The sequence below is a fragment of the Numida meleagris genome, chromosome 1, assembly GCF_002078875.1.
Source record: "Numida meleagris isolate 19003 breed g44 Domestic line chromosome 1, NumMel1.0, whole genome shotgun sequence".
Taxonomy (NCBI): Eukaryota; Metazoa; Chordata; class Aves; order Galliformes; family Numididae; genus Numida; species Numida meleagris.
The window spans coordinates 95,944,306-95,958,019 of NC_034409.1; the positions used below are offsets into that span (position 1 = coordinate 95,944,306).

Sequence of the window (13,714 nt, forward strand, 5' to 3'; positions counted from 1 at the left end):
AAGGCTGCCTAGGATACATATGATTAAAATGCAGAATGCAGTCAGTGGTGAAATCTTTTAGCAGTATGATCTTATAAACCTTAGTTATCACATTTAAGAAATGAAGAAATTCTGTAGATTTATTCTGAACTTAATGTATTCAGTTTCCATTATATAATATGTTTGTCTTCAACAATGACATTGTTTTTGAGAGTAATTTCTATTATTAACAATATTTTTATAATTCAGATGAAAATGTCAGTTGTTTTAAAATACCTTCAAGCCTTCGACTGGCGATGGATGTGGCTAACCATGGCTGCTTATTTAGGACAAAATGCACTTGCCATTGGGCAAAATCTGTGGCTTAGCACCTGGACTGCAGAGACGGCAAAAGTCAGTGATTTCACAGAATGGAAACAGTCACGAAATTACAAACTTGGTATTTATGGGCTCTTGGGATTCTTGCAAGGTAAGCATGAGCATTGATGACTGGCTTCCCACCATTTGCCACCTTTGATGTGCCCAAATGTTTATTACTAGGGAAATAATACTAGTTGTTTCATAAGCAGAATTATATGCAACACGATACAAGTGTTTAACCTGGGAGAGGAGTAGTAGACTAGATATACAGCAATGTAGAAAAAAATGCTTTTTAACTTTGATACTTCTGTGAGTTCTTAGAACATCTGGATGTAACCGAATGAAGTTATGGTGGCATCTCAGTGTGCTAGCTTGAGACTTAATTGCAAGGAGGACATGCTTACAAAGAAGTAAAATTTATCAACAAAATGACAATACAAAAATTTGTAAAAAACAAGGCGTGAAGTTGAATCCACTCCCTCCCCTACCATTCAGACTGTCTTTTACTTTATCCATTCCCAAGGTCTGCTTGTTTGCTGCGGTGCCTATGTGCTCACCAGGGGCTCCCTTGCTGCTTCTAGGACATTACATCATCAGCTGTTGGACAGTGTATTGCACCTTCCTCTTCAGCATTTTGAAACTAATCCAGTAGGTCAGATCATCAATAGATTCACAAAGGTAAATGGAAAACTCCTGAGTATTTTCTGTTTTAAGAAGGTGAAGCTTGAGTGACTACAGATTTAATCCTGTTTAGTACTGTTGAAAAATAAAAGATACCAAAGTAAATGAATGCAATATCTAATGATTGAAAGCTGCTTCACTGCATAAGCACTTACAGAAATGCCTGTAGCTATTTTCATGCAAAATTCTCAAAATATGTTATTGGTAAAAGTTGTGCAGACACTGCAGGAGGCCATTTGTTGAATTCTACTCCCACAGTGCAATGAGTTTACCAGACCTAAATCTAATGTGCCTTTTTTAAGAGGTAGCTCTGTGATATTTTTTTTGCATATCAGAATTGGATGCCATTGCCAAAACCAATGAATACATCAATTCACATTCTCTAGGGTATATAGACTTACAGTGAATGTTATTTTCTGGTGTTCTTCGTTTTTTGGAGCATTTTGACTTTAATTGGAACTTCTTATTTCACAGACAAATGTTATTTACTATGACTTTAATACTTCCTAGTCTTGTCATAAATAGACTGTTCAGATTTTTGCAATGCATTACAGATTAATCCAAATGCAGTAACTGTTGAGGGCTGTGTATTTTAGAAAAGACCTGAGGCTAACTGTGTAATGCACTAAGAAGTCAGTTGATACGGCTTTCATTAAAGCCTCTGTTTTTGAGTAGCATTATATTATAAACAAGGTTTGAAAATGTGTTACTGTGTACAGTAGGAGATTATTTCAGTACAATTCAGAGTTATTAACAGGCTTACATAGAAGAGCCTGTTCTCTGACATATCATGAATACTCGAAAAGCTATTGTATCTACTTCACCTTTAGAAAAATAATAATGAAATATGAATATATTTCATTAGGATGTAATCAGGTGGGGGGAAATCCTACTAACTTATATTGAGGATGTTATAGTTTGATGTAGTAGCAAAATTTACTCAAAAATCTTGATTCTTCTCTGCATTGTTACAGGACTTATTTATAGTGGACATACGTTTCCATTATTACTTACGAACTTGGCTGAACTGTACACTAGATGTTATTGGAACCATTCTAGTTATCACGTTTTCCTCACCACTGTTCATAGTGGTAGTTATTCCCCTGGGATACTTGTATTTTATTATCCAAGTAAGTTCATTAAGCTTTTATAAGTTTTTCTAGATGTATGTACATAGGACTTCCAAAACAACCAGTGATACAGGCTTAAATAATTACAGTAGAAAAAAAGTCTACAGAATACATCTAAATTTATTTTCATAAAAAAATCTTCCAGCTTCTTAAAAGGAAATGAGAACAGTTCTTGAATATATCCCGCAGTGCTTGGGAACTTTAAACAATTTACATTTTTCTCCTTAGATTTTCTTTTCTTAGACACAATATTGATGTAAAAATAGACTGATGCTTTGTTACCTTTGCTGTTTTTTTGGCTGAAGTGTCAGTTATGCTACAGAGAAACTGAAAGATAATGTTCCAGGAAGACTAAAGGTTGCATTCCTCTTTCTTGAGGCTCAAATTACAGTGTGTAATTAAGACCTTAAAGTTTCTTAAAATAAGAATGCAGATGAAGGAAAAGAGCCTGGATTCAGTCTCTGCTAAGGAATTTAAATACAGATATTATTATATTAAAGAAGTAAAAGACAATTTTCATGTGAATAAGAAACAGGGCATTCTGTTTTTTAAGTTTACATGGGAATTTTATTTGGTTGCGACGTACCTCTTGTAGTATAGCACATTTGTTAGATAATTTGGAAATAATATTCTTTTGATTTAACCTTCGCAGTGATACATGTTGCATTTTTCAGCATTATGGTGTTGGTGTAATTTTTTTTCCAACTTCTTCATATTCAGAATTTACAGGAATTACTTAACAGATTTAGAAGAACTGGAAAAATATTTTAAATAATGCTAAATAGTTTAAAATAATGTAAAAGAGACTGTAACAACTTAAAACGTCTGTTTTTTCTGTACTGTTTGATTAGCGATACTACATAGCGAGCTCACGACAAATTCGACGGCTAGCAGGAGCATCGCATTCTCCTGTCATCTCCCACTTCACGGAGACTATCCTAGGAGGATCAACAATCAGAGCATTTGGCCACCAGGAGAGGTTCATTAGAAAAAATAATGATGTTGTATATGAGAATTTAGTTTACTTCTACAACAATGTCATCTCAAACAGGTACTTTACAGCACCTCTGACTGAGACCTTTGTCTGTAGAATTCTACAATTATTGTGTTTCCTTTAGTCAGACTAAAGCTATTTGAGAAACAGGATAAGAACAATTTATCTAGCGTCCTTTTTAATGAGTGCACAGGTGATGTCTAAGCACTAGGATGACTTCTTTGTTACCAGAAACTAGCAGGTTAATAGAAACTATGCGTGTGCTGTTTAGGATGAGAATGCCAACACCAGAAGTGTACATACAGATTATGAACATGGACTATGTACTGTATTGCAACTAATATTTCCTCTAACAAGCTTATGAACAAATCAGTTTTATATTGCAGTAGTTCATGTGGTAGTAACTCAGCCTATTCCTACAGACCTGAGAGTGGAATCTCAGGTTTAAAGGAGTAAGAGCATTTTCCGTCTCTCATTTGTGATTCAGTTCAGTTGCAGGAAGAGATTAACATGGAGAATATTTTCAGTTGTAGTTTTCAGTCATATACATATGAATCTTATCTGGATAGGAAGAGTGGGAAAGCCATACAAGTAGTTAAGAAAGCATTAGTCATTCGTGGAGAGACTGTGTTTTGTTCTGAACAGTGCTACTTGTTTTAGACATCAGATTCCCTCCCCAGACCATCCGTAAAATTGAATGGTGGTACTTACCTTCTCTGAAAGGCAAGCGGAGACACAGCTCTAAAAGAGCCATTATATTAGCAATATGTTCACAGCACTTAAAAAAAAAATAAAAAAAGTTGTGGTAACTCACTTTCTTTGCCTTGTTCACTGCAGGTGGCTATCTGTCAGGCTTGAATTTCTAGGGAATTTAATGGTGTTCTTTGCTGCACTGTTTGTAGTACTGGCTGGAAATACAGTGAGTTCTTCTACAGTGGGTTTATCAATATCATATGCTCTAAATGTAAGTCATGGTATAGTTTTTTTGCTGCTATCACATTCCATATGAAAAAGGAAGAATAGGTACAATGAAGTTGAGTAGATAAATGTATACAGTGACAGCAGTTACTAAATCCCAAAAACAGAACAAAGTTTTCCTTGAAGTTTCTTTAATTCTGGGAAGCTTCACAGTAATTATTTTTCCACTCTAAATTCAGATAAATACGAATTATTAGAATATATTTAAAAATCAAGTTAATCAGACTATGTATGGTTTACTTTTAACTATTATGCTAAATCAAGAATAAGAAGCCAGGTCATATTCAAATATATTTTGTATTTGATTTCTTGTTCTTCTTCACTTACTGATAATTATGTGGGGATACTTACTTAAAAGTTTATTAAAATCATTTACTTTTTTATTGTGCTTGTAAAAAATATGTGAGAGCTACATTAGGAAAGTGCCCTGTAGTAAGATGAACTGTATTGATAGGTTGCTAATTTAAATAAGTCTTAAGTATCAGATAGACTGAAGCATCCAGAGTTTCTTTAATGTGTGATGCTTAGGAACCTAGCAATGTCCAGATTCTCACTGTGGAAAGTGCTTCAGAAACACAGTTGACAGATACTAAACAATAGAAACTGTGGAGGGAGCAGACAGGAGGAGAGACTGGTGAGAAAAAGGAAGAGAGGGAAAAAAGAGAGAAAGAGAATTGCCTATCCCAATATACCCAACATCCACAGTATCCATCCACAGTATACGGGCACAGCATACCCAACTCACAAGAATTCCATTCTCTATTGTTCTATCTCTGAATAATTGCCATTTATATCTTCATATACTCAGTGATGACAGTCACAGGTACTGCATGGTGTTTCACCTTCATCTGACATGAAATTCACACCAGTCTTTATTTAGCTGCATAGAACATCTCAAAACAGTTGGATCTTAAAAAAAAAAAAAAAAAAAAAAAAAAAACTCTATGGGCTCACTTTTTTCCCCTATATCTGTTGACAGAATTGTTACTTACTCGATTACATAAGAGTGGTACTGATTCTGTCTGCAGAAGCATTCCACATGTTTGAAGAATTTGGCAAGCACAGTAGATCAGATACTTATCTCCATTATAGACTGTGTGTGTGTGTGTTGCTAGCTTACTTTATCTAGGAAGTAGTGTAATAATGTACCCACAATATGAGCCACATATGTTCTTCCTTTCACATGTTATACCATTACCGTGCACCTTCTATTGATCCTGAAGGAGTTTTGGATCTCTGGAGTTGTTATGTTAGTGAAGATTACCATAGACATTGGGCAGTCTGAGAGCACACTAGCAGTACGTGGAGGAGCATTCAGATCAGTGATTTTCCAAGTTATAGTTCATTTGGCATGCCATTAATTTTTGTATAGGTTTTGGCATCTGTGATTAAGCATCCAGCTTATGAAATTATTCTGTTTGGGTAGTTTTTGAAATCATTAAACTGTGTTCTAGTAGAGTTGAATTGTTACATTCTACAGTGCAATTTTCTTCTCCAGATAATTCAGAGCCTAAATTTTTGGGTGCGTAAAGCATGTGAAATCGAGACCAATGCTGTTTCAATTGAAAGAGTTTGCGAATATGCAAACATGGATAAAGAGGTGAGCGTTCTTTTTGGAATAGTAAATAGATATTTAATTTGTGTGCAAAGAAAATGATGTAGATTTGATTTAATATAGGTGTGTGGTAAAAGCTGGCTGTAATTTATTACATAGTTTGTCAATTTGTTACATTAATTTGCAGCTTATTCATTATATTTATAGCTAGCAGTTTTATATCTGTTTCAACCAGTGAATTAATTCGCATCCTTCTTAGTAGTAGGTATTCTAGTAAGACTAATTCACCTGCAGCTCAGGTCGACTTTCCATACTGTGTGCAACCAAGAGGAGCATTTTAAGAGTGGCAAACAGAGTGGCATTGTTATTCATGTGCCTGAAGAGGCGTTTATATCAAAGCTGTTGGCACTGGTTATTGTGCTTTGTGCAGAGAAATAAGAGCCTTGGTCTGTCTCAGAAACAAGTCCCTCTTCTGTGTCTTCATTTTCTTTTTCTCTTCCCCATGTTTTTGTTCCTTTATGTTAACATCTTGCCGTTCTTTCGTACTCCTTAAAACAAAATGTTTCTCATAAAACATGCATTGGAAATACCTGGAAGATCAGGCGTTGTATTAAATTCCATTCCTTGCCTGTCAAATAATGGAACTATTAGCAACAGCACAGTTCAGCTTTTTAAATGACTATATTATTTAAAAAAAAAACAAGAAACAAGTAAGTTGGAATGTTGTTGCTGGCTACATCATTTAAAGAAATGTCTCCTTCCCTTATATCACAATGGAATTATCCTAGACCTACTGGGAGTTTTATATGTATATAATTTTCTTATTTTTTTAATCGACTAGTTACATACGTCCTGGCATATAGTGAAATAACAATGCTTTTAATTCCAGGAACCATGGATTACATCAAAAAGACCACCAGTAGGGTGGCCTGATAGAGGAATAATAGAGTTTGTTAACTACAAAGCTAAGTACAGGAAGGATCTTGGTTTAGCCCTGAATGACATCTCCTTTCAGACACGGAATAAAGAGAAGGTATTGTATATAATAAGAAATAAATGAGAAGTATAAACTTCTCTTTCTGGACTTTCTATTTCAAAAATAGCTCATATGAAGAGACTCCAATACTAAATATAGGAAGATTATGTTGAACAGAAAAAAATTGCAAGAAAAGTAAAAAAACTGTATTAAAGAAAAGACAAATGGAAAAGTATTTTCTCCAACTCTGTAGAAGTTCTTATCCCTGTCAGAAACAGGGATAATGTTTTACTTCCCACCCTTCCCCGCATACTACGATGGGCAAGTATCTCTTTGAATCTGAGATAAATCTTTATTTAGCTTTCAAACATTTGGAAAAAAATGCATAGGGAAAAAATATTGCAGTTAAAATACTTCTAGCATTTATGCTAACTATTTTAATGTTACTTGTTTTCAAGATTAGGTTGAAACTGTTCTAGATCTTTTCTGACCCTTAGTGACTGCACAGGTGAAGACATTAAATCACCATGTGCAAATGGATGGAGCTATTCATGAAAGTGTCATCCCAACTGTATTAGAGTAAGGCAGTTTAGTAGAGTTAGATAAGGGAAGATGTAAACTCATTTGGTTCCACATTGGTTCACTGCTTGCACAAAAAGGTGCTATCTTAAGTAGGTGATCCTAGTGTGAAACTTCTGAGGGAAGCTTTACTCTTAAGAGTAAATGAAGAATAATCACATACCAGTCAGATTTTCCAACCAAATTTGACATTTTTAAGGAATATCCAAATTTTAAATTAAACCTCTTGTCCACCATGCTGAATATTTCTGTAGAAAACTATGCTGCTACGTTGGAGTTAAACAGATTTGGGTTTGGGATCAATGAACACTGAACAGAACTTAGTTTTGAGGAGTTCACTTCAGCCGAGGAGCGGTAGACAAAAGGAAGGCATAAGGAAAGGCTTCCCGTTGAACCAGGCATAGTCTGCAGGGAGACCAATGATTCTAAGTGTGTCAAAAGTGAGTTTTAAACAATTTTATCCACCTGTAATGTTGGAGAAATAAACTGAAGATTTGAACTGAAAGTTAAAACTGAATTTATTAGTCACTTCTTAAGTACAACACTCAGCATAGAAAGTTATAATCTTTACCAGAAAACTTTCTGTTTCAGGTTGGAATTGTAGGAAGAACAGGAGCTGGTAAATCAACACTCACAAATTGCTTGTTTAGAGTTCTAGAGGGATCTGGAGGCAAAATAATTATAGATGGAATTGATATATCAACTATTGGACTCCATGACCTGCGTGGAAATCTTAACATTATTCCACAGGTGAGATGTGTTTTTGAGATGACTTTTTGGTGTGTGTGTGTGCTTGTAACACAAAACATTTACGTTTTGCGGAGTATTTTTTTACTTTGTTGATTTGAGGTTTTTGGGGTTTTTTTTTTTTTTGAGAAATTACAAGCCCAAAGTCTACAGACTGCCAAAAGACATAGGCATAAAACTCCAGTAGAATGTTACTGCTTTGAAAACAGGTTGTGTAATGGCATATCAGGTTTTATAACCATTTTTTTGATAGTCTTAGCTTTTCAATTGAACAGTAATCTTTTGTAATGCTTGCATAATGCTATCTTGAAAAATGTCATTATTATTGCACGTTGGCATTTGTGTGGAAGAGACCTCAAAACAGGTCAGACCAAAAGTGTGACATTAGGTTTTAATATGGCAGGTTTAGTTTAACAGTCTTAGCCAGAATAGCTCGTGTTCTCCAGGATCTGTAAGCTCATAGCTATGTATGCTGTTTTCAAGTCCCAACTGAATCAGTAATTCATAGGGAATAAAATAATATATGATCATGAATCATGTACATACGTTGCTCTGAAAGTAATGCCTCCTATTTATTTCCATGGAAACTACAACAGATCGAAAATTATTTCATTTTCCTACGTTATTGCAGTGATGTGGTATGGCATAGTCTTTTAAGATTGTGTTGGAACTGTGTACTCAAATTCTGCTATTATTTAGGATCCCGTCTTGTTTTCTGGGACACTGCAGTCAAACTTGGATCCACTTGGAAAACACTCTGATCATGAACTGTGGGAGGCACTGGAACTGTGTGGCTTAAAAAGTTTTGTTGAGTCACTTCCAAAGAAGCTCCTTCATGAAATTTCAGAAGGTGGTGAAAATCTCAGGTATATAAATAGCAAGTGCTATTGTAGTTATTTTCTGATACCATAAAAATCTGTTTTCTTTCCAGATAATTTATTGCAGAAATTATCAGTGTAAAGATTACGCTTCTCCATTCCGAATAGAATTATTCTGGTAGTAGGACTTTCTTTGAGGTCATAACTATATAAAGTCCTGTAGCCTATGTTGTATGAGAAGCAAAGGAAGTGGAGTAGTTTCAGCTCAAGTTTATAAATGAATGGGGAATGGGGGCTTCATATACCACATAATTAGATTTGGAACAAAAATGCTCATTTGTGCATTTATTAAAAAAAAAAATCAAAACTACAGTGAACTTTTTTGCTGTATGTGGTGAGGCAAAGCAGCTCATCTTTAATAATAGAAGGACTCAGGGAGACAAATAGTGAAGCTTTGGCAGTAAAGAGACAAGCAATAATTTCAATGGAGTATACTGAAAAAAAACTTGAGTTTTTTAGGACAGATTGTTTTCAGAAATATCTACAAATCATATGCTAGATGTAACATACAGGAATATTCAAACTTTTACCTTGAACATTATTATATTCAGTCCGGCCTATTCAGACTCCCCATTATAATGTGAATACTGAAGTTGAGGGCAAAACTAGGTTTAAAAGTCACTCCATATCTACTGTTGGGATGCGGAGTGAGATGGAATAAAAACATCCAAAATAAGGTGAACATATTTCTCCAAAGTTTTTAGAAGCCTGAAGTGTTGTTGAGGAAGTTGGAACAGATAGGCCCCATACTAGTCCCAGCTTTACGTCAACAACATCTACTCCAGTGTCTAGGACTAAGTATCGAAGAAACAACATCGTTCTCTCATTCCTCAAAGTGCCTAACATGACCTACTCAATGTATTTTTGACAGTGTTGGCCAGAGACAGCTGGTCTGTCTGGCCCGTGTTTTGCTACGAAAAACTAAAGTCCTGGTCCTCGATGAAGCGACAGCTTCTGTTGACATGGAAACAGATAACTTGGTGCAGTCCACCATCAAAAGAGAGTTTTACAACTGCACGATATTAACTATAGCCCACAGATTACATACAGTCATGGATTCTGAAAGGTAAGTTAAGTTTTGATATGCCATTTAAAAATCAGTAGCTTCTTTTAAATGCACGAGTTTTCAGACCTATGATATTTTACTCTGACTCTTTTTACCTTAGTAGCTTTGTATCTGTACAATCCAGTGTATCACAGAAGACTTCGGTATCAATCTTAATTAAAGATTGATAACCTTGTGTTCTGTTTCCATATTCTAATTACATTTTTTCCTGCTAGGTTGCATGTATAAGCTACTAGTATGAACACTTAATTTTCTAGAACAAAGGGACACACTGTAGAATTTTTACCAGCTGAGCAAACATTCCATTTCCAAAAGGTTTTATTAATATAGGTACAACTAGTTTTAGAAACCAATGATGTATCTTCTGAGTAAGAGTTCCAGTTAGTAGGTATTTGTAGAAGGATTGGAAAATATGGTTGAATTTTTTATCTCCTGTAATCTTTATGCTTTTGTGTTGTAGAGTGCTTGTTCTGGATGCAGGAAGGATTCTAGAATATGATACACCACATAACTTGTTACAACGAAAAGGTGCCTTTTCTGAAATGGTTGCAGAGGCGGGTATAACAAGATAAAGAAAACTAATGAATGAATTCTTAATGAAGACAAGAATTCCTTGTACCAGTACACTCTAAAGATGTGCAGCATTCCTGATGTTCTGAACTTCCTTGAAAGTTCCTGACAACATTGCTGTTTACTGCAACTACAATCCATGCATAATGATCAGGTTTCTTAAATTAACTTTCTAATTTTATACAAATTGCTGATTTTGATTATATTGGCACCGGACCAACACAATGAAGCAGTGATTTTCATGGCATATTTTAAATATTGCACTAGTAAAGATGGATAAAAAAATAAATCTTGTTCCTCACAGTGTTTTAATTAAGAAATAGTGCTTAATTAAATTGCTTGGTCATTATGCCCATTTAATTAATACATTCTTATATGATGATGAACGTATAAAAACCCCAAACTGCTTACTGTATGGACATACAAGCAGATCTCACTTTATGCTGATTTTTAGGACATACACGCATATTTGGATGTATACTTCAGCAATTCTTGGGAAACTAACCTATGTTGATTTTTCTGTTTTTTGACTTTGTGATTTCTCAGTAACTGAACAATTATTTCAAACAGCTGAACGAACATGTAAATTTCAATTATTTTTACAAAATCACATTGCGAAAGAATACCACAAAATAGATACAGCTTTTTGCTAGCAGATTTTAATGCAAAACTTTACTATCTAGAGCTACACAAAAGGATATGTGTATTATTGAAAGCTTCAGTTAGACATTCCTGTGCTTCTGTAGGCCATCTAAATATTGCCATTTTTACTACACATCCTTAAACTCTTCAAGTTCAATACTAGCTGTGAGTGGAATGGGTTAAAAGCGTAAGATTGCGAGGAGAATAAGAACTGAAGACTGGTGAGCAGGATTGTAAACATGTGCAAGTGACCTTGCAGCTGCAATGACCTAAAGCCTGGAGAGCAGTCACGTAGGAAAACACATATATCGTACCTACTGTTGTTATCCTCTGTGTGTTTGACAAGTAGAAGTTTGACAAGGTGTGTGGTAGACTTGGAGGCACCTGTTGGACACGTTGGAGCTCCCTGCCTTGTTATGGAGAAGATCAGACCCACTTGTTAACCTCTGCTTCAGGGATCCTCTGGTTGGTGAGGCAACAAAAATATCTTTTCTTTGCATTTCAGCAGTGGGTCTTTGGTTGTTTCTGCTGCCTGCCTGTCTGTGTGGACTGACACATTGGGTGTAGTTGGCAGGATCACGGAGCTCCCAGCGGTGACTCCCCACATTCTGGGATGGCCCAGCACTGAGCACTGGCACCCTGTGGCTATGTTCCTAGCTACCATGGTTCTGACGGAACCATGGCCTGAAACAGAACACAAGGTAATGGTTACCCCCCAGACGATTGAGACAGCTGTGTATGGATTGCCATGGAAAGTAACACCAGAGTTTTCTTGTGAGTTAGCAAGAAGATTAGGATGGTTGTTAGTTACCAGTCTTAGAGCTCTTGGCTGTGAAGTTGTCACATTATGGAGTAAAATGAGAGAGCGGGAAAGGGTAGTCAGAACTTTACCAGATGCTACGGCCATCGCACAAGAAGTAATTACTACTCGAGCAGAGCACTGCTGTGGACTGCAAGACACTGCAGAACAGCTGGTGGAAGGCACAGGTATGGAAGATACGAGAACTGTGAAACCTTCATGGGATTCCAAGGAACAGTACAGAAATATCTGAGTGAGTCTTTGGATTCTGAGATTGAGTTTGAGTCAGAGTTAGAAGATGAGAAAGTGGTAGCAGCATAGCAGCTGCTTTGGCAGTGAATGCCAGAACATCAGAAATTAAAGTTTGGCAGGTCCTCCCACACTGCCGTTACTGTAGCCACTTACCAGGAGGGAGAGATGGCCCCATGTTCTTTTAGCTATTAAATGGTGGTCTGGGTGGATTTTACATGTGTTAGCTCTGATAGATACTAGAGCTGAAATTATTATGTAGCAATACTAATGATAAAGATGCCCCACCACAGATGCGTGGACTGGGAGGAAATCCCACCCCTGCCCTATAAACTAAGGTTGCCTTAACAGTAGGAAATACCAGTCTGTTTACCACAACAGTGTTAACTGCTCCAGTTAAAGAATATATTTGAGGTACTGATGCATTGGCAGGATGGACGGTTGAAACATTAAACAATCACTTCTGCTTTGGGACTTTGCAAGTGGAATCGTATGTATTATTTGATCTGTGAGTATTTTGCATGGGTTCCCAAAGGAGGATCCCACTGTGCTGCCCATGCCTGCCAAGGTGGTGGCCATAAAACCGTATTACGTCCTGGGGAGAAGAGGAAGTTACTCAAACCATTCAGACGCTTCAACAAGTGGGAATGGTTAAAGAAGCCATGACTACTTGCAATAATCCTATTTGACTTGTTCAGAAATCAAATGGCACTTAGGGATCGGCTGTAGATTATAGAGAATCAAAGTCACCCCTAACACTTGCAGTTATAGTGCTAGACATAGTTACTCTCAGAAAAAATTAACAAAAATGTACAGTGTTGAAAGGTGGTGACAGATCTTGCTAATGCTTTCTTTTCAACAGTCATTGCTTCAGAAATCTAAGACCAGTTTGCCTTTATTAGGCAAGAAAAGCAATATACTTTTCAAGTACTGCCTCAGGGATATAAACACAGTCCCTCCATTTGCCACCAAATTATAGTGGCTGATGTTTGGCTGTTTACCATTCTACTGATTATCTATTGATTTCAGCAGTCACAAGAAGAAATTAAAGTAGCTGCTGAATCACTGAAGTGCATGTTCAGGACTGAGGCTGGGCAATTAATTCAAACAAAATACAGGACCCTAGTATTTCTTTTATTTCAGGTATCTTTAATGAATACCTGTGTTTATCTATAGCATTGGAACGATAGTATCAGTGTCATAAACCCAACACCAAACAGAAGTTCTGAAAAAGCACAGGCCATAGCTCTTCAGTTTGTGTGAACAAACTATCCCATCTCAGGTTACAAAACGCAGAATAGTATTAGCTGAAGGAGTTGGAGCAACAGAGTATGTATTACTGGAAGGAAATGACATTCCTATTTTCCTCCTTTATTACAGGCTTGCTCATCGCGCTTCACAGTCTTGTACCATAAGCATATACCCTGGATATATTTCTGCAAGATCCATATGTAAATACTTGGGTATGGTTAGCCTGTTGTAACTCCTCACTGTTATTCTTTCAGCTAGCAAATATAGAACACCTGGCATG

The 13,714-nt window shown here is 36.2% G+C and overlaps 1 protein-coding gene across 3 annotated transcripts in view; it reads left to right on the plus strand.

The window, feature by feature from the left end:
• Positions 1–10,813, plus strand: part of LOC110401788 (multidrug resistance-associated protein 1-like) — a 34,921-nt gene extending 24,108 nt beyond the window's left edge. For all 3 annotated transcript variants that reach the window (XM_021403273.1, XM_021403268.1, XM_021403277.1), the window contains 11 exons: positions 229–448; positions 863–1,017; positions 1,995–2,150; positions 3,002–3,201; positions 3,982–4,108; positions 5,621–5,722; positions 6,567–6,710; positions 7,824–7,982; positions 8,679–8,845; positions 9,729–9,923; positions 10,384–10,813. In XM_021403273.1, coding sequence (XP_021258948.1) covers positions 229–448; positions 863–1,017; positions 1,995–2,150; positions 3,002–3,201; positions 3,982–4,108; positions 5,621–5,722; positions 6,567–6,710; positions 7,824–7,982; positions 8,679–8,845; positions 9,729–9,923; positions 10,384–10,495 — 1,737 coding nt within the window. In that variant the 3' untranslated portion in view covers positions 10,496–10,813. The remainder of the gene's footprint in view (positions 1–228; positions 449–862; positions 1,018–1,994; positions 2,151–3,001; positions 3,202–3,981; positions 4,109–5,620; positions 5,723–6,566; positions 6,711–7,823; positions 7,983–8,678; positions 8,846–9,728; positions 9,924–10,383) is intronic.